Genomic DNA, 27,535 nt, shown 5'->3' with positions numbered 1-27,535 from the left:
TCAGTTGAATGGCGAAAAAGCACCATGGTAAAAAGTTTATTGTTAAAAGAAAAGTAGCACGGAGGCATACAGACACACCCCAGCATGCATACATGGTAAAGCTCATCATGTCTCAGTTTATCTTACAGTGGGCTGCTACACTAATTTCCTTGGTCTGATGTTTTCAAACTTGATCGGTTCCGTTAACAGATATGTTTTCCACACCATTGCTTCCTGATTCACCAGCTGCGGTCATGTTTGAGACAACATCTGCCCATGTCCCCTTACTCTTCGGGCTCCCAGTAACTTCGTCTGTCTTCGTCTCGTCTGGTTGGTCACACGGCATCTCGTCAGTGGCTTCGACCCCATTTGTTGCAGTTGAGTCACCATCAGCACAATCCTCCGTTTTGACTTCAGCATCCAAAACCACCCTTTGGCTGGGCTCTGCCTCGCCACCGTCCACTTCTGATTTCTCCTCTACCATGTGACCGTTAGCTGGACCGACGGTGTTGACTGAGGTTTCTTCCGCTCGCTGACTCTCGGTAATTTCCTCCGCAACCAGGCTTCCTCTGTTTAGAACTTTCTCGCCACTTCCTGTTTCTTGAGCATCTTGAGGCAGCTCCTTCTCTTGCCCGTTCATAACCTCAAAAAGCTCGTTAGCTGCTTTGCTTGCCAGCTCTTTTGCCACGGCTGCCTTCAGTTCCTTGTGTCTCTGCTTGTACTCCTGGAACTTGTCACTATAAAAACAGAAATTATTGAATTGATTTGAAGACAGCTCGCTATCACAGTACGAGATTTTATTGCGAATTCTTCAAGTAAGAAGAAATATTAATGCGCACGAGAGTATCAAAGTATATTAGCTCTTTCTTTTCCATTACAATACCCATCTACCTGACTGCAATCTTCCTGATCCCAGTGATGAGAACCATCTGCTCCAGAACAGTCTCACTTGTAGGAGTCAGGCACTAAAAAAAGCGGAAGGAAGAAAGAGGTGAATAAACCATTCCCTCAAATGTTATAAGAAGTCGGTTCTTACCTCCACTGTTTGTTCTGTGGCATTAGCTCCCGCCTGTCTGAGGGAGCGTTCTACCTGCACTGCCTGCTTTGTTATTGTGCACAGAAATTCTTTACTGCAGCGTGTCTGAGGGTGATCCTCATCAAACTGTGGAAGACAAAAGCAGTGCCATTAAATCCAATTAATTGTAATTGCGTTACCTAAGAGAATAATGCTCACCAAGGACGTAAAAGCAGTAAGGGCCTCCTTTTCATGATTCATAGCACCTCGGTAGTCTCCTTTACTGCACAGCCACTGGGACACCAGATGCTGACTGCACATGAAAGAGGAAAAGAAACGGTGAAGGCTTTGGACATGTGGCCAACCAATGGACTAGCGGATGGGTTATCCTACGTGAGGGCAGTGTGCAGATTTGTTGGGCCGAAGAAGGAAGTATTGAGTCTGAGGGCGTTTTTTAAGTATTTCCCTGCTTGGTCCCCTTTTAAGAGCAAGCCAAGACAACTCTGCAAGGACAATAATTTTAGAAATATTTAGAAGAGTGAGAGGTTCATGATAACTACAATGTTCTGAAATAACCTACGTCTAGCCTGGCAATGTATGGGTGGTCCTCTCCATGGATGGTTAGCAGAAGTAGACGTGCCCTGAGCAAGCACTTCTGGGCCAGGTTGGTCTCCCCTCCAGCACAGACGTATACAGCCAAGAGGGTCTATAGAAACGGAACCATTGAAATCAATAAATAAAATCATTGTCACCTTTTGTCTCTGTAAATATACACCAGGTGATTCACACTCAGTTTCACAGTGATCGTAAACCTGCCATTTGCTTGATTTTACAACAATCATAACGGATGAAAAAGAAACCTTTTCTTGCACTTACATATTGGTGGATGGTGAATGGGTGGTCAAACCCGAGCACCCTCTCACTGATGACCACTGCTCTCAATTGGACACTGCGCGCCTTTGGTACAAAGAAAGGTGTTTAGGAACAATTCTCCATACAAAGTTACAGATAAATCAGCAATACTAATTCAGGTACTCACACTGTTATACACACTAAATTATTATGTCACAAGTAATCAGTTCAGGTTATTAATTTATGGAAAAAACAATTACATTTGGTGATGATAAGGTGTCGTTAAATAGCATAATGATCCACAAGATCCCATCACAGGTTCTCTGTGCATTCAAAATTCCATCAGTAAAATGCACTCGCTATTTGTCTATAACATGCACTCCCCATACCATAACCCCCACGGCCACCGGAGCCACAATACCAACCCGCCAAACCACCCACAGGTGAAGATGTTGGGTGTGAAGGTCTTTTGGTTTGTTTGGTTACACATGGTCTGCGGTTATGAGGCCAGTTGGATGTACTGCTAAATTCTTTTAAACGCCTTTGGAGACTGGAGACTAGAAAAATGCGCTTTCGCTTCACGAGAAACAACTTCCGTGGATATTCAGGTCGTCGGCGTGCCAGGCACGCGGCCTCAAAACTTGTAACATATTAGATATTGTGCTGTGATAAAACTGCTTATTTAAGAATGGATTTTATTGTGGACAATGACAGAAGTTGCAACCTACCTCAGCAGTTTTGCCCTGCAGAAATGCTAACTTGGCCAGCAGGCTGTGGCAATAACATGCCTCAGGATGGAGATCGTCACACACTCTACCATACAAATATGCAGCATCTTTGAGTTGTTCATGGGCCGATTCCAACAAACCTGCCGATGGGGGAAAAAAAACATGAATTTTGAGGTTAAACGGTCAAGACTTTAAACAAACACCGAAGTACCATGCTTCAGACTGAAAGCCCCACCTTTCTCAAAGTAGGCCTGTGCAGCACGAAATGCCTTCGAAGCATCTGTAGTGGGCATCTGAATGTGTTTGACAACAGGGAAGATGTTGATAATGTCGTCTGGTCCAATGGGAGCTTTGCTATGGCTGTCAAACGAGTAGTCCCTCAATCTCAGCTGGTGGAAAAACAGAATAAATGAACAAACAGCTGAATAATGTGTTGGTCACGGTTATGGCAGGTTGTGTTTTGATGGTGCTTTTGGCAGTTTGTTAGCTGATTAACAAAAAAAAAATCGACATTTCTGATTTATATCCATCCTAACGTTATAAAATGGTGAGGGGCATCATGGGTCAAGGAAGAGCCCATTGCATTTTTGTGTAGATCTGAACTAAGGACCATAGCATGGCAATGCTGGCACTACTAAGACTGCAGATTGCTTTCATATCATTCTATGGTACCCTCAACCATCAGGAACAGACATTTGCACAGAAAGAGATTGCTATGGTTTATGACACATAATCAGCATTATCCATAGTGGCTCAATTAATACAAATACTTCTTTCACTTTAATTTTGAGAGTGATGAGTGCATCTCCCAGGATTCGCATGTCATCCTACTGGATTTTTTTTATTGCAGTGTCACATCTGACAACTACGATTGTGTTGATTTATCACTTACCGATCGAATAAATCTACAAACAGAGTATTTCTTACAATTGCGCTCTTTTTTTTTTCTTATACCTGCACTCCAGTCTTTAAACAGAACTCTCTTAGCAGGGAGATCTTCTGAAGCCTGAAGCGTTCAACCAGTTGGTTCAGACCAGAACTGTCAAAAAGAAAAATGGCAGTTGTTGTAGCATTAACAACAAGCTTTTTGTATTACAAACTATCCCAGAGTAAACAAAAGCGATGGCTTTACCCGAGACTGTCAGAGAGGCTGTATGTTTCAACAGCATCCTGGCAGACCTGGTTCCACAGCTCGGTTGCAGTAAGCGTGCTCCAGGGTGTACTCTCAGAGGCCCCGGGTCCTCTGCCACGTCGCCTTGACTTCTTTTTTGTGTCCTCTCCCACTGCGGTGGCTGTGAAGTGAGGAACCAACAGGCAGCACAGGAAGTGACTGACCGCTGTAGCAAGACAAGGCATGTCCACCCCCTGGAACGTTTCAAGTTAAACGCGTCAGCTATTTCATGATGCAAGTGAATACATTACATAAAAGAGAAATTCCAAAGCAATTAAAAGTACCTGAAGGAAACTGTTGAAGACTCTTCTTGTTGAGCGCATTAATATTTCACTCATGACTAATCTCTGGTGAAAGCATAAGGAATTTTAGCAAATACGTTTTGGAAAGCACTTATATTATCAAGGGTAGTTTAACTGAATTTTGTTTAAACACACCATTAAATGCCTTAGGCGCTCCTTGTGTTTTGACTGGTTGATCGTTTTGACAACATGGCCCAGGTAGCGTAGGTTGATGCCCTTCTCGTGTAGTGCTCCCTTTAGAGAAGCGCCATCCGTTGGGGTCTCATTGCTTTGTAGACAAAACTCCACCTGCAAATGTGCACATATGCAAATACTTTATTTTCTATTTAAAGCAGATGGATTGTGCCTATCTAACCACGGCGGTTTACACATAATGGGAGGTTTACACAGAATGGATGGATATACGTACAAAGGCTGGTATCTGATGAGTGATAATGAAAGCTGCAGCTTCTCGTAGTAACTTTTCATGCATCTGCAGTGACTCACTTTCACTGCTGGGGAATGACACTCCTGAGTACACAGAACAAGAAAAAAAACTATGATGTAATGCTGGGGGAAATTGATTGATTTTATTGATAATATTTCAGTTTCTCTTGGTACCTGGAGAGAAGGCATTGGGGCAAAATCGCATTTCAAAGATGATTTCACTCAGGGAGCCCACTTCCTTACAAGCAGCCCGTACTGCATCAGTGGCTCGAGAGTCACCTGCAAAGAGAATTCTGGACGTAAATTGCCAAGTTTCCACTGAATGCACACATCTTTATTTAATCAATGACACTTTTTACAAGCTGTGGCACATTCTTCAAAGCCTCCATTGTTGTCCAATTCCTCCTTGACAAGCTGTGTGAACTGGGTGTGTCTAAAATAAGACCAATACAGTACTTTAATGCAATGAAAAGAAAGAAAAAAAAAATCATAAAATTCAGTATAACTCACTTGTACTGGATGAAGATCTGCATCAACTCTGGCCTCAGCCTACACAGGCTGTGAGGAAAACTCTTCGGAAGGCCAAAGTCTTTCTGATAATTCAGTGGCCAGCCTTCATTTACACTACGAGTCTTCTCCTCAGCTCCATTGGAGCTTTCTTCCTGCGTCTCTTCTCCACATATTGTCACACCACTGCCTTCTGGACAATAGTTGGCATCAGGTGGGAAAGTCCGAAACACATCCAATATGTAGAACCGCCCGTCAGCTCCCAGTAGTCCTTGTGCATCCACTGATGTAAACAGTGGTACCCGGTGTCCATTGGGTGCTAAGACAACATGTTTCTGGAGAGAAAGAGCTTTGGCGGAGAGAGCCAGGAGTTCCAGTATGCGTCTGCGATGGGGAGACTCCTGCAATCCAGCATTCACTCCGTAGAGCAACCCCCTACGCCAAAGACAAATTGATTTATCCATTAAAATAAATTGAATAGGAGACCTCTACCAAGGCTTAAAAACTTTCAATACTGCAATTAACAAATGGAATGGAATGCGTAGTCAATAATAAGCCTCTATTAACAAATCAATTATAACCTCATATGTTGAGCCGTAAGTATCTAAACTCATTGAATGAGGTTTTCCATGCTGAATTTAAATGCATAGTCTGGATATGCCCCGCAGAAAGCTCGATTTGACATTCCAGTGAATAATCCTGCGTACACATGACATTGAAAGACGTGGGATTTTCAGAGTACAAGCTAAAAGTATGGCGGCCCTAATGGGTCAAAAAGGCTGGACTGTAGGCAGTAAGCCAAATATGGTACTTCAATTTGACCCAGGTGCAAGACACCCATATGCTACTGCTTCCAAAGAAAATAAATTAAGGCTGATGTATAAAGAACTGTAGTAGGTAATTTGCACAGAAATGCACAGCAATGAATAAAACCTACTGGGCGGAATTAACGAAAGATATCGATTCATATCTAAAGGGGTGATGTACATAGAAACAGAATGAAAAGCATGTACCGTGAGACAGGAGCGGTTCCCTCCTCCTGCTCTGTGCCTTCCAAGCCAGGAGCTAAACCTTGGGCTGACAGGCGCACTCCTCTGTAGTCTACAATGGCTGTAGGTAGAGTGTGCAACCCCTGCAGCCCCTGCAGATCAGTGTAGAGCTGCACGCCTTTCAGCTCCAGTCTCTGAGCAGCCCTGCAATTACCCAATGTAAAAACATTGAATCAAATCACCTATGAGTAACAAAGCCCATTAAAAGGCGACAGTCACCACCATTAATGGCCTTTACATAGCATATCGTCACTTGTATCGTGTCCTGACCTGCGGCCCCTCTCCCCACCAAACACAGCGCTGGCTGCCCCCTGGCTCATGAACAGGCCACCAAACAGGAAAGCTGGATCCTCCGGGTTACCATTGACTGGGTCAGCAAATCCTTCGACCACAGTCTCTGCCCCCTGGGACACAGTCCTCACAAATGCACTGTTTACCTGAGGAAAGGATAGTATTGTGTAAATCCGGACAATTGTGATGACACTCATAATAATTGCGTCTGAATGTGTGTATTGAGGTTACCTGCAGGAGAGCTCGCTCTCTTTGCAATCTCTCCTCCAGGCTTGTTTGTGGACGATCTCTGGCTGCTTGCAGCTCCTCGTTCCAATCTGGAGCCTGGAGAAGAGATGCATGCAAGACTCAGTGTGACTTGCCTTGGTATACTGTTCAGAATTTTAACATTTCCAATGTTGTAAATAACCTGGTTTGCTGGTTGATCATCTACCCCTAGCCTACTGAAGGTGTTTTTGTGGGTGCGGGTTGCACAGGGGGGTCCGAGCCAGCAAAGGGTTTGATATGGAGTAGGCATCATGTCCACTTGAGATGTGTGGTGCCTTCAAGAAACCAGAAAGCAATTTCAATATACACAGACAATAATATTGTGAATAGTAAAATTTTACTTTGTCGGTTAAAATTGATTTGGTTTCTCAAGCACAGACAGACAAACACACAAGATCATCCTCCGTGACTTTGGCAGCATTTCTTCTCTTTGCACTTTGAGTGACAATGAAATCATTCCCTTTCATAAAAAAAATAAACATGACATTCAGTAATGTCTTACTGCCAGAGTTAAATGGCTGTTAGGATCGGGAGCCCTGCCAAAAACTGTATGTTTGTGTCAGGTGTCTTGTGTCAACAAAAGCAGATTTTGTTCTCTTATGTCTCTTTCTTGCTGCTGATTTCAGAAACTACCATTCACATTCACCACTGCAGTCTTGATACAGACACAAATGTTGCATATTTTTCTATTTCACGCAATTGTAGTTTTACCTGTTTTTAGTAAAAGCGTGTTTGAAGGCGGGGCTAATGTGACAGAGCAGGTCAGTGAAGCAGTGGCACACTGGTGATGATTGGGAAGGGCGGGGATCAAATGCTTCTGGTGTCGATCTGAGACGAATTAAGACAAGAGTTAATGATGTGATCTTTGATATTTACACTACAGAACTGAAAATAATTTGAAATTGTTACCTGTTAACAAAGAAACCTTTCGGACATGATGTGACGTCACACCTTTGTCCCTCTGTCGTCACCACAGTAATGTACAAAAAGTCTCCTTGCAGCTTCCTGTGCCCTGGAGGAGGGTCCCAAGAGCTAAGAGACAAGTCCCTAAGGGAGCTTGGGACCTAATGACAGCAAAATTCAGCAGGTTAATGAATTAAGTATGAAATTGTGCAATCAGATTTAATATATTGGTACATCATCAACCTGTGGCTGGGAGCTATGTGGTAGTAGGGCCATCAGCGGACGGTCGGAGGAACCAGGTAGGAGGTACTCAGGGGGTGAGCAATCATTGTTGGCTGCGTCTGGTTTTGGGTTGCTTGCAGAGCGTTTCAGGCTCTTTCCATTTGGAAGGCTTGTTTCTGAAGAAGCAATAACTTAGTATTTTAGAGGTGATTATTTTACTGCAATGACCTTCTGAAATGAATACACAGTAACGTGTGTGTGCCCACCTGATGTTTGTGCGTGTGTAAGTGTTTCCAGTAAGCTCGGTGAACGTCCCTCTCTCAAGGCATCCTGAGGTCCAGATGCCCGCAAAAGCTCAACGACTTGAGCCAAATGCTGCCTTGCTGAGCGGGCAGTGAAAGGCTCTGGATGGACATGTACAGTTAGTGTAAAAGTCACATTAATCTTCATGAAACTGATCTGTGCAGTAGAGTTGAGTAAACATTTGTGAGCAAATCAAAATCGTATCCGCTATTGCGCATTTATTTCTGACAGTGTACCCCTACGGTTTGCTTTGCTTAGCATTTCAAAAGTCTGAGTGCTAAAGTCACTAATTGGTATACAATGACTACTGACAAAAGCCTGATTTAATCACGATACAAGATATTCCTTTGATTGCAGAAAAATGCACACAGATTCACACCAATCAATACATTTGCAGTAAATAAAATCCATTCAGTCAAAATCAATGACACAAAAAAAAGGTGCTGCACCCTCAACCAGACGCAGGATGGCTCCAGGTTTAAGTCCCTTGACGTTTTGCAAACCCGCCAGGGGGTCAAGAGGTACACCAGCGAAGGCCAGGGACAGGTTGGTGCGCGGAGCGACCTCATCTCTCGAGAGCAAAGTCGTTAAGGCATCTTGAACACGCCAAAATCCACAAATCTTCACACACAAAATAAACCAGAAATGAATAGTCACACACTTCCTGGACAAACCTCGTGGCCACACCATAAGCTACACTTGCACAAGAGATCAAGTTGAACAGATATTACACCACTTTTACACAAAAGACTTCTCCGATATGTTAATCTTATGTTTGTCGTATTTTTTTAAATGAACGCCACTCTGGCAAGGATAATCAAAATTGAACACTGTCATCGTAAATCCAAACTCTTCTTCATTACGTATGCTTGGACAAAAACGAGATTAGATACAGGATGAGTAAAACAAGTGTGAAAATCATGTTATTCAAAGTAACACAAGCTAAATACACGCTAAAAAAAAGAACAATGATATTTATAAAAATATACTGTCGCTGTTACTTTGTACCTGAAACTCAAAAGTCTCAACTCCTGCTCCCTGGATCTTGACCGGGAATGAGGAATAATCTTCTTGCTTGACAGCAGGAGAATCTTTCCCATGAGTAGCACTGACAACATCTGTTTGGACGGAGAGACCAGTAAGCCATAACTGTCTTCATACCGTTCAGTATATGCTGCCCTATTTGATGTAAATGACTGCAGAAAAAATTAACAAATCAATGAACTTCTTAATCACAACAGCATGCCAAAATCTCGTGTCGTACTGGAGGTCTTTGTGAATATAGCTCATCCTCATCTTGTTGTTCTTCTTTACATCACAAACTAGTTGAGACAGAATCAACAGTGCCTCTGCTGTTTACAGCCCAGTAATGCACTCGATTTTTCCTCAATTCAAACACAGTTAAGACGTGTTTAACTTTTAAGAACGTTACCTTTACATTTCATCTTTTAAAATGGTTTGGTTTTAAACACTTTGGTACAATTTATGTTCAACTTTTGTGAAATGCATTTTAATAGGATGGATTTCATTACCATTTTTTTTTTTTTTTTTACTTTTCTATACTGAAGCACAGAGTTAATGGACATTGTTATGGTGGCTGACAACTACGCTACTGTACGTATGGTTTTTTTTTTTTGGTTGTATATGGAGAGCATTTTTATTTATTTATTTTTTTGGGAGGCATGATTTGGTGTAAAAAGTTTGATGTCCACTGGCCTAAAGTCATTGACAAATGAATGAACAGTAAACATGACTCATGTTTCTTGCACAAAGAGGAAGAAAGAGCAAGCCCATTGGAGGGTGAAAGTGTATTCAGGCAAATGAAAAAAATGGGTGTGTCTTTGGAAGACATGCACACGCATACATATACCCCCTACACACACAGGGGAGAGCAGGACCTGGCATGCATAACCTACAGTGTGAGTAAACCTGTTGAATTTGCCTATCAGCCTTCATGTCATCTAGGGTTGAAGGGACAACCACACCCAGCACTGGCATGTGGAGACTGCAAAGTGCTGAAACACAAACTAATACACCTTTAGCCTTGCAGTGAAGCATGCATGCGTGCATGTGCAATCTACTACACCTTCAATAAGTACTGCACACACTCATTTAGGAGGAATGTGGCAGTTCTACAATAAAACCCTTGCTGTCAGCGTGGGAGTCCACCATTGGAAAGCACCCAAAGAACAGTTTTTCTCTTCACAATTGGTTGGAGGAAGTTCCCTCCCCTTTTCTGGAACTCAGCCATCAACCTCTTCTCTACTGGAGGTGAGTTACAACTGTAGAAACATTCACGGTTGACAACTTAATTTTTGTGCCCCAAACTAAATGTGGTTAAAGCTTATCTACTGAGAGATCACTTATCGTCACTTGGCTGCTGAACACTGCGCCCATACATTTTGGTGTGTAGGAAGGCCTTAGGGCACTTTCACCTGCAGACAGGCCAGTACACATTCAACCGTAACTACTCCATCCTGTCTAAGGGGAGTGGCAAGGCTAAGAACGTTGTACGAGAATGAAGACTCCTTTATTCCTGGATATCAGGTTTTTTTCTCTGTGAGTATTTGCCTTATGAATACCAAAAGGCAGACCTACTCATAGCGGCAGTAGCATGTTGAATGTCCCACCCCCTCTCACTCTCCAACAGGGAGGCACCAAAGAAAAAGAAGGGAAGGAAAGGAAAAGGAAAAGACACAAGCATGTTTGGATTTCTCACCATTAGTCTTGGCTTGAGTTCTTCCCGCTGCTCCTTTCCTCACTTTGTCCTTCATCTTTGCGTGTTGATTCCTTTACTTTTTGTGTACTGGCTTCACTATGCTGAAAACTGCCGCAGGCTTCCTCAAGCTGAAATGCAATGAGATTTTCTGAAAATGTGCAGTTGGACGACTTGTAAACCCAGCAGAATGAAAGTAAATGACTGGTAGGGCTGTGACTCCTGCCCCTTCTGCTCTGCAAACTCAACTTATCTGTTCTCACTGTGTATAAAAAAAAAAAGAAAAGAAAAAAAAGCCCCACCCTCTTGTTGCTCCACACAGTCAGTCTAGTCTGCGTGTCTCCCACTCTTTTTTTTTTTTTTTTGTGAGCAAGCCTGGGTGTGTCTATGCATTCTATCTGTGCTCACTTTCATACCATGGCATGTTTCACTCCCTGGAGGAATTGTGGAAATTAAGTGCACATTTTGATTGGAAGAGGTCAGACCTCAGTCAGCCCATGAAACAATCAATTCGAAATACTGTGCTTTTTGCCGGCAACATTAGGTGAGAGGCATGACTACGTGGAGTCATATTTAAATGAAACCACTCCGAGTAAATTGTTGCTTTTTTCCATAAATGGGTGCGTCTGTTTCCTTGTGATGTGGTTACTCACGAGTTACAGAGATATTCATTTATAAATACACACCATGAAAGACGGACAGCTGTCGTTGTAAATTGGACTAGGATTCCACAAGCAAAACATGTATGCACATCTCAGAGGAAGGACAGAGAAGTCACGCATGTAACACGTAAAGTTCATTCTATACTTCAAATATGTTATTTTTGCTTGCAGGATTTGGATGAAATAAATGAAGGATGAATGCCGCGATTATTAAACTATTTAATTTAAACACCGTTTACAGTACTCACCGTGGAGTCCGAAAACATTTACACTCGTGACGTAAGCGTACAGGTTGGGGGTGGTGGAATGGCGCCTTTGGATACTCCTCGTAAATGTTATGTACAAGTGACACGTTACATTATTTGTACTGCAGGTTTCCAAATTCATTCGACAGTAAAATATAATGAGAACAACCTTAACAGTAAAAACAATTCAAATCAATCAACATTTATATTTTTTATTTGTTACCAGAGAATGTGTCACGTGTAATATTCAAACTTGCATAGTCTTTCGAATTCCCAAGTACCTAAAGGTAGCACCGTTTGACAGGAGATCGCCTTTGGCTAATGGCTAACCCAGCTAGTTGGAGTTAGCAAAATAACAAAGACGAAGCCTCTACACCTTAGCATTTTGTAGGTTACCGGTGAGTTTAAGTCAAGCTTTTCTGTTTTACTACGAAAGAAAATATTAAAAAATAGAATGTGATACTCATAAACCTCGCTGTCCCTCTTGCAAGCTTAACCAAGCTAGCATGTAAACAAACATTCTGTCTCAAAGCAGTGATGGTGGCCAAATAAAGTTTCATTAAAATGTGTTTTAAATGCTGCAAGATGTAAACTATGGGTAGCTGTGCTAGGTCGCAGCGACAGTGTTAGCTCACGTTACATTGTTTGTGTCCTTTAACCCAGTTTAGTGATGATGTAATGCTAGCTCGTGTCAATGTAAACACTTATTTGTGTACCTCCAGTAGTCGGGTTTGACAGATAGGAGTGCATTTATGTTGCCCAACCCCTTCCTCCAGGCCACAGCAGGGGCTTGGGATAAGGTTGAGCGAATGTCCCTTAGTTCTGCTGACCAGGGGGGTCTATCTCCGCCTGCCTCTTCCACCAAAGACGAGGAAAGGCTGAGCAGCTCCGATCAGGCAGTGACTACAGAGAACACACATGTGGACCAGGTGAGTGCAAACGGGACTTGTTGTTGATTTCTTTGAGAAATACCTTTGCTCTTGTAGCTCTTCCATAAAGGCCAGTTATGTGTGCGTAATAGTTGTCCTTTGGACTGGACAGATTCCCCCAACCTCAGCTGTGGATATCTGCAGTTGATCCAGAGTGATCATGGGCATCTTGGCTGCGTCTCTGATCAGTGTTTTCCTTGTTTGTGCTGAAAATTTCGAGGGATTTCCGGGTTTTGGTAGAATTAATCTGATACGCTTTCCGTTTTAATGTGATTGATCGAACAGTTCTCAGCAAGATGTTTCAATCTTGTGGAATGTTTTCATGTCCTAATCCTGCTTTAATATTTTCCACAACTTTATGCCGGACCTGCCTGGTGTGTTCTTTGGTGTTCAGGATGCCGCTCGCTCCCCAATAGTCTTTTAACAAAGCTCTGAGACCATCACAGAGCAGGTGCATTTATATTTAGAATAGATTACACACAAGTGGGTTCTATTTATCATCATCAATCATTTAGGTCAGCATTGGATCATTCCGAAATCATCAGGGAACTTCTGCAGTGAGTTAGCTGCACTGACAGTAAAATGGCTGAATAATATCACACTCCCCACTTTTATTTTATTTCTAAGAACAACTTTAGAGTATCATGTGAATTTTTTTTTTTTTTTTTTTTTTTTTACGATTGTGTCCCATAGTCAAATTTTATATCTATGTTTGAAGCCTGCGACACAGTGGTAGACTGGTGAGCACTTCGGCCTCATGGTGCAGGGATGCAGGGTACGATTCCGGCTCCGTCCTTCCTGTGTGGAGTTTGCATGTTCTACGCGAGCATGCGTGGGTTTTGTTCATCTATCTGTGCCCTGCAATTGGCTGGCAACCAGTTCAAGGTGTACTCTGCCTGCTGCCTGAAGACAGCTGGTATAGCTCTCCAGAATGCCCGCGATCCTCGTGAGGATAAGCGGATTGGTGGATGGATGGATGGATGGATGGATGGATGGATGGATGGATGGATGTTTCAAGCCTGAACTGTGGCAGAAGATCAGAAAGTTCAAGGGGAGCAAATACTTTCGCAAGCCACTGTATGTCAACAGTAATTAGTGAAATGCAAATTAGTGAAGAAACCCACTAGCAAGAGTTATAACCCGGTGGTCTGCCACCCTCCCTTGACTGAGCTTTAGACCACAGGGAAAAGCTTAACCAAGTACTGAGCATGTGATAAAAGAAACAATGGGCCTCTCTGCAACAACTCCTAACACCTTGCCCAACTCCAAGGCTGTGCCAAGCAGGACTGAAATAGTCTATTGACTCAGCATTGTCACAATTCGCACCACTCAAGGGTGCATCAATCTCAGTGCCAAGTAATTCTTATTTAGTGTGAGAGTCGGTTTGTGCTCCTGTTCTAATGGACCAAAATAGCTGCTACATTCTTTCGCTGCTGAGCGACAGCATTGCAAAATGAAGACACTGCCCTTGTGTCTTGGGGAAGAAATACTTAGGCTATACATGGAAGTCACATACTGTTCCTCTTTGTCGTTTCACACACTGTTAACGTTTGGTGACAGGGTATTGCATTGACTCTCCAAGGTTTAGCAACTGTACCTTCAATGGCTCTTAGGAAAGACGTATTCCAAATTATGAATCATTTTTCTGTAAATGTCAACACCCTCCTGACTTGTTTCCTGACTTGGCAATTGGGTGAGTCTGTGTCAAGCGGTGGAAGGCTCCAAATGGTTAAGATTCAAGGAAGTTGGGCTGTTTACAAGCTGTATTTGTCAAAGAGGGGAAAGCTGGATGAGCGGAGGGCAGGGTACAACAGAGCTTTGTCTCCCTGACCAATTGGAAAGGAGGGCCAGTGCTTTCGTGCCTGGTTTTCTTTACTTTGCCGGCTGGGCTCTGGTTACTTTGATTCGGAGCTTAATGGAACAAAACGGACTGACCTCTGACTTTTATGTTTCCTCACTTGCATACCGACACTTTTGATGTTTTTCGACAGGTGCTGCCGACAGTGGATGAAGCCTCTCCTGATTTGACTTCATCCTTCGAGATGCTCGATACAGAGCATGTCCCGCCTCCTTACCAAAAAGTGCAGCCTCACTGGTTCTACTACAAACAGGGCGATGACAATGCACTCTGGCTCCCTTTTAGCAGAGAAGACTCAGAAAAATTAGAGAATGCTGACAATGCACGTAAGCATGCACAAACTGTGCCTGTGACATACCGTTACTCACCGAAATGCTCAACACTACTACTTCTACTACTACTAACACGTTAAAATTCAATATTGACATACTTTAACTCAAATTCTCTGTTCTTCAGCTGTACGGTTAATGTTTTAGACGTGTTGCCCTGAGACAGGAGTGACTCGGCCTACCTTTTTTGAGATGGGAGTCATTCGTCTGATTTTTTTTTTTTTTGTTTGTTTGTTTTGACCTGTAAACGGGTATGGTGGCCTTTGGGAATTTATGGGAAAATATGTACGTTTTTCCGAAAAGTCGGTTATTATTCATTTGACTGATCTATTTTATTTTATTATTTACAATAAAGCAATTATTTAATGATATATGTCAGTAAATATAAAAATGTAACAAAAAACCTGTTACATGAAAAAGCAAACGCTGCGGGGCTAGGTTGAAGAAGGGAGCAGCCTGCAGCCCATATTTTACCCACCCCTGGTCTGATGTATAACTTTACTGGGTGGTAGGAGGCGATGATGAGGAGGTGGTGGTGGCCGTGGAGGGCGAGCGCTACGATGTACATGTCAAGGAGAGGAAGCGCTATGCCGTGTACTGGGAACAAGCTCCCACTGAAGTTCGCCGCTGCACGTGGTTCTACAAGGGAGACAAAGACTTAAGGTTCATGCCGTACACAGAAGACTTCAGCGTCAATCTGGAGGTACTCTGACACTTGTGAAGCTCCTTCGCATCAAGCCTCTTCCTCATTAAGAAATCGTTGACATGTTCCAATTTTACAGGATGCTTATATGATCGCAGTTACTTTAGATGAGTGGAAAAGGAAGCTGGATTTTCCCACAGGAGAGACGGTCATTTTACACAATCCCAAGGTGATTCCTGCACCTATAATGTCGCCATAATTCCTCTTCTTTTTTTCCTAATGCTGTACACTTTTCCTCTGCTCCTTTTTCAGCTGATAATGCACTATCAGCCAATAGGATTTCAAGAAGATTGGGTCTCCTCACCGTCTGAGAATACCCGTCCTCGAACAGTCAAACGTGGCATTAACAACATCCCTGTGGAAATACCAGATGGTATGTTGTTAAATTTTTGTATCTATAACATTCACACACTGGACACTTTATTAGGTACCCCATTAGAAAATCTCAATCAAAGATTATGCCAACAGTTGTGGGTTTTTTTTTTTTTTTTAATAACGCAAGCCAAGTTTGGCATTTAATTATCTGTTTGTTTGAAGGTGAACCAGACAAGGTGGACCACCTCGTGTTTATGGTCCATGGCATCGGTCCTGCATGTGACCTGCGCTTCAGATCCATCATACAGTGTGGTAGGTGTATATATGTTTTTAGTTTGGTTGTTTTTGTGCATTTTCTACACTGTACGGAAATATATTTATCATTTGTAGTCTTGTGTTGTCTTTCCAGTGAATGATTTCCGGAGTGTGTCGTTGTCCTTGTTGGCCTCTCATTATAAGAATGCTCAGCTAGAGGGCAAGGTTGGCAAAGTGGAGTTCCTCCCAGTGAACTGGCACAGCGCTCTACATGGTGATGCCACTGGTGTGGATGAGTAAGTGTATATACACAGCCCAAGTATGAACACACAAACAAACACAATTCCTCTCCTTTGCAGTTCAGACTCATTGGATTTTATTTATTTTTCTTCTTCCCAGGGATATCCATCGGATCACTCTGCCTAGCATCAGCAGACTGAGACATTTCACCAACGACACACTGCTAGACTTGTTTTTCTATAACAGTCCCACCTACTGCCAGACCATAGTGGACACGGTCGCCTCAGAGATCAACAGACTACACACTCTCTTTAAACAGCGACACCCCGAGTTCAAGGGGGAAATTTCTGTCGTGGGTCATAGCCTTGGTTAGAAACATATTGACATACAATAATAGACTTAAAAGTCATCTTGAACCATAAAACATTTAATACTTACCTCTCTTTCAATAGGTTCATTGATCCTGTTTGACTTGCTAACCAACCAGATATGTGGTTCAGAAGAATCAGCAAAAGAGGAGGTACAGTTGTGTTTACGATGAGTGCTTTCTCAATAAGTGGACCGAAAAGAGAGTTGGTAAACAACAACTTTATGTTAAAGGTGCAGCCTGATAACCCCTGTCATCTGGACCATGACACACTTGAGCAGGCTCTCACCCGACTGGGCCTGCAGCAATACTCACCCATATTTAAGGCAGAAAATCTGGACCTGGAATCACTGGTAACACGCAAACACAGGCAAAAAAGTCATACTTGTATGCAGTACCTGTGTAAGCTTTCACAATGAAGTCTTTATTTTCCTTTAGGGTCTTTGTCAAGAAAATGATCTCAAAGAAATAGGAATTCCTCTTGGACCCCGGAAGAAGATCCTGAAATATGTCAGGAGAAAATATTTTTCAGAGGTCAGACACAGCTATTTAATGACATTCAGTGTGTCCCTAGTTTTCAAAAAGACAATGCAGACAAAAGCTTGTGAGTACTTGTAGACAGCGAGCCCTCACTTTTCGCGGGAGAAACAATTTTTATCCATCAAGGATAACGAATAAGCCTGTAGCAAAATGTGGAAAAAGTGAAGTGCTGTGAATGCCTTCCGGATCTGCTGTATTGTATATTCCAACATCATTTACATTTGTACAGCATTTCCTCAAACTCAATTTGATTTGTCTGAATATATTTCAGGTGCTTTTTCTAAATGATGGCGCCAATTACTGAATACGATAAAACAATGTGTTTAAAAATGTTCACTTAGGATTCCAAAGCCGGACATGTGGCTCGAGTGCAACAAGGTCACTGCTGTGAAGACAATGGTAACCAGTCTCCGGGATCTGCAGTCGTAAAGGGCCAGTTCCTCAGAACACAGTCCAGCACCAGCGCTGTAGATTATGAATATTTCAACATGGGCATCGGACAGGTACCACGCATGCATGCATGGAAACGATTACCTTTGCCTCCAGCCTTCATGCATCACCCTCCTGCTTCTCTCCCACCTGCTTGCCCGGACAGACCAGTGGAGGGATAGCCAAGGGACAGGTTTGTCTCAAGTGGTAGCATTGAAAAACAGTGTAGTCCAGGGGTCACTTAATATGATGCTCGCCGGCACTGCCTAGCTCCTAAGGAGCATATCAGTAAACAGCAGGCCTGTTTTAAAAATTGCTCACCAATGATTGGATATTGTGATCGCCTAAGAATGTTGTAGAACCTTCGCATTAATCAGTACCCAAGAAGTACCTCTCAATTTAAAAACCACCCTCTTCTTTCTGTTCTCATCCAGTCCTGCATGTGTGACTAGCTCTCTTCCTTGCGTGCGCTTTCTTTCCCTAAGTTGTCTCAATTTTTTTTGAAAGGAATTCAGCATTATTGCACCCGCTGTATTATCTGTCTAACCCGCCATCATTTTGGCGGTTTGATAAGACTGATGAAACCTTCTCTCTCCAGGTATCCGTTGATTACCCACAGCTGGCGTTCCAGCCACAGACATTTTTTGCGTTTGGATCCCCCATTGGAATGTTCCTCACTGTCCGCGGACTGAAACGCATTGACCTCAACTACAGCTTCCCAACCTGCAAGAGCTTTTACAACATCTATCACCCGGTGCGCAACAACAAATATTCACACCTTCCTTACGAAGAGCCACGTTTATCTGTCACTCAGTTGGTTTAACAATGTCCGATTGTATTCCGTTTTTCTTTTTTTTTTAATGAACTCGCTAAATCATCTAATGCCTATTTTTTTGTGATGCAGTTTGATCCTGTAGCTTACCGGATCGAACCCATGATTGTTTCAGAAGTTGACCTTGAGCCCATGTTAATTCCGCACCATAAAGGCCGCAAGAGGATGCACTTGGGTATGGCCCCCCCCCCCCCCCCATTTGTGCCAAACACTATTGTGTGTGGCATGACATTTTCTTTGGGAATCCTGAAGATCTGCATTTTTATCTTCTAGAACTGAAGGACAGCTTTACCCGCATGAGCATAGATTTGAAAAATAATGTACTGGGATCATTAAGGACAGCTTGGCAGTCACTTTCCAGACTACCTGTTGCTGCACTACCTCCAGTAGACGAAGGAGACAGTGTCACACAAGGAAACCTTCAGGAGACACCAGGTAGGTTGGGCTTAAATTATGTCTTTTTTGTAAATTGTGAAATATACAGTATGTACTGTAAATATGTAAAGTGTGTGCGTGCGTGCATGTGTCTGTCTAACCCCCTTGTCCTCACGCTCCTCCTCACTCTCTGCTTGCCAACATCCTGCCTGTTTGTCTCTAACTCTGTCTGGTGCTCACACCTGCTTTCCGCACCCCTTTGCACTTTACTGTGAACCTCAGCGTTGGCTGCAGTTTGTGCCTCTGCTCAGAGGGAAGATCAAAGGGGTGACTTTTGGATGAAAGTATTTGAGTGGCCAAGGGCCCTTCATAGGCATTACCGGTACTTCCAAGGTAAGCCAGGGCAGTCACACAGCTTCCATGAAAAAAAAAAGTATTTACTAAAAAAAAAAGTTTTGCGTTGAGTGAAAGCCAACAAAGTAGTGAAAGACTGCGTTTCATCGTTTCAATTTGAAACATAAAAAGACAAAAACTAGAGCAGTGGTTCTTAACCTTGTTGGAGGTACCGAACCCAAACAGTTCATATGCACATTCACTGAACCCTTAGTGAAAAAATAAAAATATGATTAAAGAAGTGTTCCTGCAGTGTTGCCGGTGCAAGATTAGTGTTGCTCAACTTGGCATGCCAAATCATGCTGATAAGGACGCTGAGTCCCATCACGTTCCATGATGCATGTTGTACATATTCATCTGACCACTTTCTTTTTTTGCTCGACAAAGGCATGTATTAAAACTTTTTTTTTTAATTACACGACGTACTATTACGACAGTCATATATTGACTACTGAGCGAACTGAATTTCCCCCAGCACTGATTGGACAAGCAATGTAATGTGATCATCTGCAGCTCATGATTGGCCAAGCGGGCGTATCATAATTAATTGACATGTTCAGTCGGCTGTGTCTTAATTTTGCCTGGAAAGACGATAAAAGTTTCATGATGTCTAATTGAAACACTTTCGATGTCAGTCAGGGTCAGAGAGCAATTTTGTTTGCGGCTTTGGAGGTTCCACTGTCATTACTTCGGATTCCCACATTATTATTGTCACTGAGAGTCAAACGTGATCTGTTATAGCTTTTTCACTGCTGTTGGCTCCCTCCTGCTCCTAACCCATGCATCACTCCTCTGTTACTAATTGTTGCGTTATATAAACACTGCCACTGAAGAATTCTGCAGCACTATCTAATTAGCCAAATATTGTTGTTCAGGACTGCGGATGTGGAGCTCCCTCTGCAGGTGTCATTTTGATGCATGTATGTCATATTATGTCAGTTGCGGGTTGGGTTTTCAAAAGTTGGAAAGATAAGACACCAGACTCACCAGAGATGCTGATAATTGAACGTATTAATGATAATAATGTCTGTTTTGAGACCAGGAAGTCATATCACATTAGCCATCACATTCTCGCTGACTTTTGACACTTTTAACAATTTGAGCTGACTTCTTGTGGTTTTTTTAAGCAGATTCCAGAACCCTTTTCTTGTCACCAAAAGGATTCATCCTCATAAGCAGACATCTAATTCGTGTTTCTGTTGTCCCCGCAGGCAAGTGCGAGGACGTGGAATTGTCAGGATCAACAGAGCAGCCACAGCAGGCAGAGCAAGCAGAAATAAAAGTGGGAATGTTGAACGGAGGGCGACGGATTGACTATGTGCTTCAGGAAAAACCAATAGAAAGCTTCAATGAATATTTGTTTGCCATTCAGTCACACCTTTGCTATTGGTAAGTCATACTTTGATATTCAGAAGAGCCGCCTGCTTCAACTGTCCTTAAATTTCTTACTTTTTCATGTAAGACGTTTCTTTTTGACTTTTTGCCTGTCAGGGAATCCGAGGATGCTGCTCTGTTGCTGCTTAAGGAGATTTACGACAAATTGGATGTAACATTGGAACAGACTCAACCGTAATTAGAGTTTCCTAAATAAAATCCACTTCAGGAAACCTGAGAGTGTGTCCGAGAAGGACAGTTAGCAGAGGTTGTGCAATCTTCCTCCAGAATGTCTTTTGGTCAAGTGATCTCTGGCCAGAGATGTCAATCGCGATTTCAGTCATCTCCCAAGCTGGGTTTGAGTTCACTTATTGATTCTCATCTCATGCTATGTGTTGCACTTTTCTTGTCTACTTTTCCTTACCTTGCACTTTTCATCGTTATATCAATATATTAAACGCACAACTCTTACTAGATGATGCGGAAGATTTTACTTCACTATGACCAGAATTTCAGTATCAGAGGTGGAAAATCCAGGTTCAGAGCTACCGGGCTTGTTTACCTGCCTGTTGAGTCAAAGCACCAAGTTTGGCAGAGTTTTTACTTTCTGCACTTGGATTAGCCACCTCTGTTAGTATTAAAAAAAAAAAAACATGTTCAATTGCTCAAGTGCAATTTATAATACAGTAGAAAGTGTTGAAGGGAGCACTCCCTTATCTTCTTAGCTTTATAAATAAGAATTGTATTTTGTTTTGGTTGACTGAAATTGTTTTTTTTGTATATTCAGTAAGTGGAAGTTTTGCTGTGTCTTTTCCAAAATTCTCTTCCTGTTCACCCAAAGAAACCAAAAGCTGCTGATTCTACAATGTGCAATTTTCCCTAACATGCAGCCATGACCCCTTTTCCATTCGAGCGTTCTTCTGTTATTTCACTTTCATCATATTCACACGAGGGTTTGTGAAGCATTTCATCGTAAATCTATCCATTTTAGATTTTTGCTCTTAAAATATACGGTAGTACAATATCATAACAGCATGGGAAGATATGTTTGCAGAACTCAAATCTATCCATTTTAGATTTTTGCTCTTAAAATATAGTACAATATCATAACAACATGGGAAGATATGTTTGCAGAACTCTGTTTGAACATGCCAAGGGCCAAATTCAACCTTTCTCTTCTGCACTCCTGTGTATCAAGGGATTGTAGAAGGAAGAATTTGCCTCTGTATGTACAGCAAAACAGTTGTTTGATCATCTCAACATTCCCCCTGCGGTTTATTCACTTTTCACATCTATGTGCAGAAGTAGCGTAGTTGCCGCGTTGTCATATTGTCATAGACAAGAGCTTAATCAACATTAATCAAAATGTTAAGATAGTCCAAGGTAACTCGAGTTTTTACTCATGTTCAGATAACTTTGTTGTTCGCCCTCTCCCAGCTACCTTGTTGACTGGACTCTTTCAACTATACTAGTTAAAGGTTTCTCTCGAGTTTTTGCACCACGCATCATCTCTTTGTGTTACACTCTCCAAAGAAGCACTGAACATGTATTATATACTTGACATCTCTGCTTAAGCCATGCGCCCTTGGTGATGATGGCGATGCGCACAAAATTAATACCTGTTTATACCTCTTTTGTGTGCCATAATAAAATACTAATGTCTTGCATTCCATGGTTATGTCAGCATTTTTATTTGGACGCAAATAAACATATTAAAATGAAATGCAATTGGCCGCACGGCTGAAGTTGATATGTGATAAGGCGTGTGACGCTACCCTCCTCAACAAAACAAATTGTTTGCAGAATAAGTAGCTAGCTAGCTACTCTCTTTCAACCCTTTCAATTCTATCATCCCTTTGAAGAGACATGGAAACTCTTTCCCTTCCCTTAAAGCTGCAGGTCTGTGTTTTAATACGCAACATGTCATTCTCCTTGTTTGATGTATAGTTTGCTTGTAAACTTCAATTTGGAGAGACATGAAACATCTGGAAGCGTTTTTTTTTTCTGCCAAACTGCTTCTTGTCGTGAATTGAGGTTAGTTCACTGCGGTTTACTTTGACAAAAGACAAGTTTGTCTTTCACTCCCCTACAACAAAATCTCCGTTTTTTTTACAGATTTGTGACTGAGGCTATGTCAATCTCTGGGATTATTGTGTATCTCAAAAATCCCAACAGGTAGTGAGCAGCGGGGTGGCATAACAACCAGCCCTGCCCTCCCCCTGCACCCTGAGTCTCATTTGCAGCTGCCTAACAATAGAGGAGTGTCTTTCTTTTTGGGACAATCACCCCCCCCTCCCCATACCCCATCCCTAGTCCCCCTCCTCACATGCACACCGCCTCTATGCCTTTTCTTCCGAGCGACTGTAATCTGCCCCAGTGGGAGAGAGAAAAGAGAGAGAGGATGAGGATAATAAGTGAGGCAGTGAGGAGGCGGGACTGTCACGAGTGTTTATGTGTGATCTGTATGGAACATCCAGACAAGGAGTGGTCACGTGAGCTGAAGTGACAAAACAGAACCTCAAAGACTTCTGATTTTTCTGGAGGAGAGCCGAACTGAGGACTTGGAATTTTGGGAATACGTCCAGAATCCAGCAGAGTCTTTTTTTGGAAGTCATGGGGGGCTCCCTCAGCCAGCACGGGAAGGCTTCACCTCGCAAGAAAAACAGCATGTAAGAGCCTCCATTATTTCGTTGTGTGAGCTTGATGAGGATGCGCAGGAAGAGCTGAGTCATGGGAGGATGCAATTGATACAGCGGGAGCGGCAGATGTCCGATGACTGTTTTGAGTTCGTCACAAGGCATGAGCAGAGGAACCAAAGTCACATTCGGCCTGACTGTCACGCTCTCCGCATTAAAACACCTTCCGATTTATTCTCTTTTCGAGTTTGTGCAAAAAAACAAACAAAACAAAACAAAACTGCTGCCACTGGCGATGAAATATGCAGATGACTTTTAATCATACATGTTAGGTTTATTTCTGTGTGAACGTATGATTGATTCTGTTTTATATGTTGTGATGTGCATGGTTATAAAAGCACCAATGCACTGTACTCGCTATTTGTTTTAATCCTTCATAATGGACAGTGAGTATACTTTCGCTTTGTCCCAACACAGCTCATTCTCACAGCGCTTATTCCCAGGAGTGCTTTTAAGTCTAAAACCCGCATGTTCACTCTTCTGTGACATGTATTAATGTATATTTTAAGGCATTATGTAACATACTATTTGGTCAGTGGGTTCAGTCATGAAGAAGCAGGCGTGTTTTTATATATAACGCAGAATAACTTGTATTTCAAAGGGAACTGACCTAGATTTAATTTATTTCAGCAGCGAGGGTAACTATGCTGTGACCTAAAAACGTACATTATGAATGCATGAGAACAAACACGATGGTTGAATTATGCATTTTTATACACTGATGAAGTTTGCAGAGGTGAAAATGAAACACACTAATGTATACTTATGGCGCAGTGTTCTTCGACAGTGTTCTGATTGAGATGTTGATTTCTCAGTGTTGTCAAATATTCACCAAAATCTCGAATACAAATGAATTTCCTGAGCTAAATGTAGAAGCCTAGTATGACACCATGACAGGAAGTGTGTTGCCCGTCTGCTTTGTGCATGGAAGTGTACGCAAAGCACATGCAGGATTGTCTGGGAATTGTGTACTCTGCTTTCGCTGTTGTAGTCAAAAACAAAAGCTCAGTTGGTGCCTTTCTCTACTGGAGCCCTCCCTCCTTCTCTTTGGTGGTCAAATGTCACAGTTTTTGACATCACTTCCTCTCAAGTAGCTTTGAGGTATACTGTACAGTGAATCTGAACTAGATAAAATGTGTTTTTATAGGGAATAGTTGTGTGGGACCTTTTTCCCGAGCTATATTAACTGTCATGGCAAACTTCCTGTTTACTCTCACACATCTGACGAAATGAATGTAGGCTAATTCAAGTAAAGTTAATGTTTGTTTCCCCATCTCTTCGTCGCCACCCTTTCCACCTTCTTCCTAATTTATTTTTAATGTATTCTGAATATTTACCTTCATGCTGATACAAGTAGTTAAAATGAAAGGCCACTAGATAGCAGCATACTGCAATGCTTGATAGTCAATACATCAATTCACTCTCTGTTGCGCTTGTCTTCGCTTGAGTCGTTCAAGCATATTTCTAAAACACTCTTAAGGTGTTTTATGATTATTCTGATCAGTGTTGACTTTTTGAAATCAGAAAAAAATAATATGGTTCCACATTCTTACTGATACCGTGATCCTGTAACCAGGGCCTGAGCTACGTACTCATGAGCCACACACACACACACACACACACACATCCATCTCTGCAGTGACTAACCCGTCCATCAGTGCTGCTTTAATAGCTCAAAATAAGCACACATGGTGCTTTCAGTCACGGTGGAATGGATGATTAAGGATGGGCATTCTTGCTGGATTATGTGGTACACGTGACCGCGTGGGTCTCATATTTACTGTACAGTATACAGTTTTTCTGTTACAGAATATAGAGTATGAATGATTGTGGGGTTTTTTTGTGGTGTTATGGTATTACATAAGAGCTGCTTTGCTGCCTCCCATCATTTATTGCCGTTTTTAGCTTGGAATAAAGCAGAACAATCCATTATGCTTGCTGTGCGTGTGTAAATTGATAGGTTTGTGTGTCCATAGGTATGGTTATACGAGCAAAGCACATTCACACTGGTCCGTTTTGTCAGCATGTCCTGTTCAAGACAGACAGGTTTGTCTTCTCAGCTGTCATGACTGACATAATGAAAAAAAAAAGAGAAAGGCGACAATGTCAAGAATTTGTATTCCGTATTTGCCTCACTTTCGGTGTGGGGAATAATCCCAATCTGTGCAATTACATTCTATCAGAAATTGATCTTGACCAGTGTGACACGTTATTTATGAGAATGTTGGCACACAAATATAACTGTGTGCTAACCTACCTCATCTTCCTAATTTTGAATACATGTCTCATATTTACTTATGCTGTTAACAGCGAAGAAATCTTTGTTCCTGTTCACGCTGTAAACATTTTGAGCCTCCCTCTTGTTAGTGGGTTATTTATTTTTCAAAGAGCGTGTTTCATCTGCCCCAGTTTCTGTGAGTGTGCGTGCGCGCGCGCGGTTGATGCAAACACGCAAAAGCTGCCCAGCCACTTACATAAGTGAGCTATGATCAGTATGAGTGAGCAGGCAGGAAAGATTTTGTCAATGTGACGCACTGTTATTGTTGAATGTTGGTTTGCTTTATTGACATTGACATGCTTGCTGTCTGCCCTAGATGTAGACAATAGACCCTCTGTGGCCGTTTTCTGCACATCAGTGAAGAACTAAAGGACTTCGTTAGCCGTTCACAGAACAGACAGCAGACAGACCACACTTGGAAAAGTTAGAAGAGTATGGAACATGCAAATAATAATCATGAAGCAAGTGATTTAATTGTTTTACTTTTGAATTGTAATGAAACAATATGAACATTGGCTATGTGAAGTTATGACATGGTGGATGATATAGTTCCAATCCATTCCTGTAGGTGGTGGTGCTGCACACGCAACAATTTTTTTAACCACACCTCCATTTTAAGTGGCGCCTCGATTTCACATCCGGTTAGACCAGGGGTGTCAAACTCATTTCACATGGGGGGCCACATACGGCCTCGGTAGATGTCAAGTGGGCCGGACCATTAAAATTATACCATACTTTGCTATGAATAACCAAAACAATATGTCTTTCCTTTGTTTTGGTATAAAGAAGCACAAGAACATTAGGAAAATGTTGAAATTTAATGACATATCTTTTACAAAACATTTCATGAAGCACCTTACATTTCCTTCGACAAATGTGCAATTTACTTTTATCATTCACATATATGCATTGCAACTGATCCCACTGATTGTACAAACTTTTAACAAGTAATTGGTATTGAAAAATACAGTAATGCACTTTAAAATTAAACGAGATTTATAAAGAAAGGAAGTTTTAAACCATTTACACATGCATATAAAATCTAAATGTAATCCCTGCCTACACCTTACAAACTAAGGAGAGTGCTATTAAATGTGTAAATGTGAGAGTGCTATTGATAGCGTCTGCTGTCATCGGTCTGTCTCAGTGACGGACTGAGGCTGCTGTTGTCTTCTTCTCTGATCAAAACAGTGTCCCCTTGCGGATACTCTATGAATTGCACCTTATTAAAAATATTAATTCTGTGTCTTTAATGCATTTTTTTCACTTTTAAATTATCCTGCGGGCCTGATTGAACCTCCTTGCGGGCCGGTTCCGGCCCGCGGGCCGTATGTTTGACACCACTGGGTTAGACTGTCCGTTAAATTGAAATATTTTTTCCATGGCCTAACAAACACTCAATACAGTAAAAAAAAAAAAAAAAAAGGTGCCCAATTTTGGAACCAACAGACTTTGACTACACTGGACACTATTTTCTGTCCATTAAAATATGGGGTCCACTGGTTCCATGTCTGTTAAATGAAAGTTCCACTGCACCGGTGCCCAACCAGTCAATCGTGATCGACCGGTAGCCCATAGATTTCGGTGTCTTTTTTTAACCCCAATGCAAGTGGACTGTAATGGTCAATAGTAATAAATTCCACAATCCACCCCCATTACACCAAAATAATTGTATTCATTCTTGATCCACCCCAACACATATCCACTACTTTCCTGCTGGGGCGACTATGGGTTTCACTACCCTGACAACCAGGGCTTTAGCTCAGGGATTGAACGAGCCAAGGCAAGCCAGTGTCTTCTGCTTGCGGCAGGGGCGTCAAGTGTCACACCTGGTGATTTTTCACGGCACCATGGTTGGGAATCGCAGCCCTATAGAGGCCATGAGCACTATACGGATGACATCACAGAAATGTTATTGGATGTTTTGTCAGGTTGGCGATGTCATGACATCACAGTGACATCGTTGCTTTTCCGATTATGATTT

The 27,535-nt window shown here is 42.2% G+C and overlaps 3 protein-coding genes and 1 long non-coding RNA gene across 7 annotated transcripts in view; 2 read left to right on the top strand and 2 right to left on the bottom strand.

Moving 5' to 3' along the window:
• LOC109514101 (clustered mitochondria protein homolog) lies at positions 1–11,002 on the bottom strand. The gene is made up of 28 exons (XM_019866910.1): positions 10,735–11,002; positions 9,024–9,133; positions 8,465–8,636; positions 7,979–8,116; positions 7,734–7,888; positions 7,497–7,651; positions 7,299–7,415; positions 6,730–6,862; positions 6,552–6,644; positions 6,300–6,466; positions 5,994–6,173; positions 4,984–5,415; positions 4,833–4,906; positions 4,648–4,752; positions 4,457–4,557; positions 4,183–4,335; positions 4,030–4,092; positions 3,707–3,939; positions 3,529–3,613; positions 2,810–2,963; positions 2,575–2,714; positions 1,871–1,951; positions 1,575–1,700; positions 1,388–1,497; positions 1,214–1,307; positions 1,016–1,141; positions 871–944; positions 1–716 (listed from the first exon to the last, which is right to left on the bottom strand). Exons 1-28 carry the CDS (start codon positions 10,787–10,789, stop codon positions 164–166), a joined length of 4,179 nt encoding a protein of 1,392 aa, XP_019722469.1. The 5' UTR covers positions 10,790–11,002; the 3' UTR covers positions 1–163.
• ddhd2 (DDHD domain containing 2) lies at positions 9,428–22,247 on the top strand. Of its 4 annotated transcripts, XM_019866915.1 has the most exons (21): positions 9,428–10,286; positions 12,415–12,567; positions 14,559–14,751; positions 15,267–15,457; positions 15,537–15,626; positions 15,710–15,830; positions 15,995–16,084; positions 16,182–16,323; positions 16,427–16,635; positions 16,720–16,787; positions 16,868–16,987; positions 17,073–17,168; positions 17,516–17,677; positions 17,770–17,796; positions 18,202–18,357; positions 18,508–18,610; positions 18,709–18,870; positions 19,093–19,203; positions 20,415–20,592; positions 20,695–21,593; positions 21,675–22,247. In XM_019866915.1, the coding sequence occupies exons 1-20, from the start codon at positions 10,137–10,139 to the stop codon at positions 20,774–20,776; spliced, it is 2,604 nt and encodes an 867-aa protein (XP_019722474.1). In that variant the 5' UTR covers positions 9,428–10,136; the 3' UTR covers positions 20,777–21,593; positions 21,675–22,247. The 4 variants fall into 4 exon arrangements, with proteins under 4 accessions (XP_019722474.1, XP_019722476.1, XP_019722477.1 ...); XM_019866919.1 differs by lacking the exons at positions 9,428–10,286; positions 21,675–22,247 and adding an exon at positions 11,909–12,036 and having other exon boundaries at positions 20,695–21,229; XM_019866917.1 differs by lacking the exons at positions 17,770–17,796; positions 21,675–22,247 and having other exon boundaries at positions 9,430–10,286; positions 20,695–21,229.
• LOC109514132 (uncharacterized) overlaps positions 21,648–27,535 on the bottom strand; it is a 12,653-nt gene continuing 6,765 nt past the window's right edge. The window contains exons 2-3 of the long non-coding RNA XR_002167936.1: positions 23,104–23,114; positions 21,648–21,798 (exon numbers count right to left, since the gene is read on the bottom strand). This is a non-coding gene — a long non-coding RNA (uncharacterized LOC109514132). The remainder of the gene's footprint in view (positions 21,799–23,103; positions 23,115–27,535) is intronic.
• LOC109514118 (transforming acidic coiled-coil-containing protein 1-like) overlaps positions 23,140–27,535 on the top strand; it is a 17,181-nt gene continuing 12,785 nt past the window's right edge. Inside the window, exon 1 of the mRNA XM_019866941.1 lies at positions 23,140–23,246. Coding sequence (XP_019722500.1) covers positions 23,191–23,246 — 56 coding nt within the window. The 5' untranslated portion in view covers positions 23,140–23,190. The remainder of the gene's footprint in view (positions 23,247–27,535) is intronic.

This window comes from Hippocampus comes, unplaced genomic scaffold (genome assembly GCF_001891065.2).
Source record: "Hippocampus comes isolate QL1 unplaced genomic scaffold, H_comes_QL1_v1.1 scaffold322, whole genome shotgun sequence".
Classification (NCBI taxonomy): domain Eukaryota; kingdom Metazoa; phylum Chordata; class Actinopteri; order Syngnathiformes; family Syngnathidae; genus Hippocampus; species Hippocampus comes.
This window is presented reverse-complemented; position numbering and strand designations above follow the sequence as displayed.

Coding starts and splice junctions, on each gene's coding strand:
- ddhd2 (XM_019866915.1), top strand. CDS start 10,137: ATGTGGCAGTTCTACAATAAAACCCTTGCTGTCAGCGTGGGAGTCCAC. Junction 16,988..17,072: donor ATCTGGACCTGGAATCACTG/GTAACACGCAAA, acceptor ATTTTCCTTTAG/GGTCTTTGTCAAGAAAATGA. Junction 17,678..17,769: donor TCAACATGGGCATCGGACAG/GTACCACGCATG, acceptor TTGCCCGGACAG/ACCAGTGGAGGGATAGCCAA.
- LOC109514101 (XM_019866910.1), bottom strand. CDS start 10,789: ATGAAGGACAAAGTGAGGAAAGGAGCAGCGGGAAGAACTCAAGCCAAG. Junction 8,637..9,023: donor TTGAGACTTTTGAGTTTCAG/GTACAAAGTAAC, acceptor TTGTGTGTGAAG/ATTTGTGGATTTTGGCGTGT. Junction 2,964..3,528: donor GTTTAAAGACTGGAGTGCAG/GTATAAGAAAAA, acceptor TTTTTCCACCAG/CTGAGATTGAGGGACTACTC.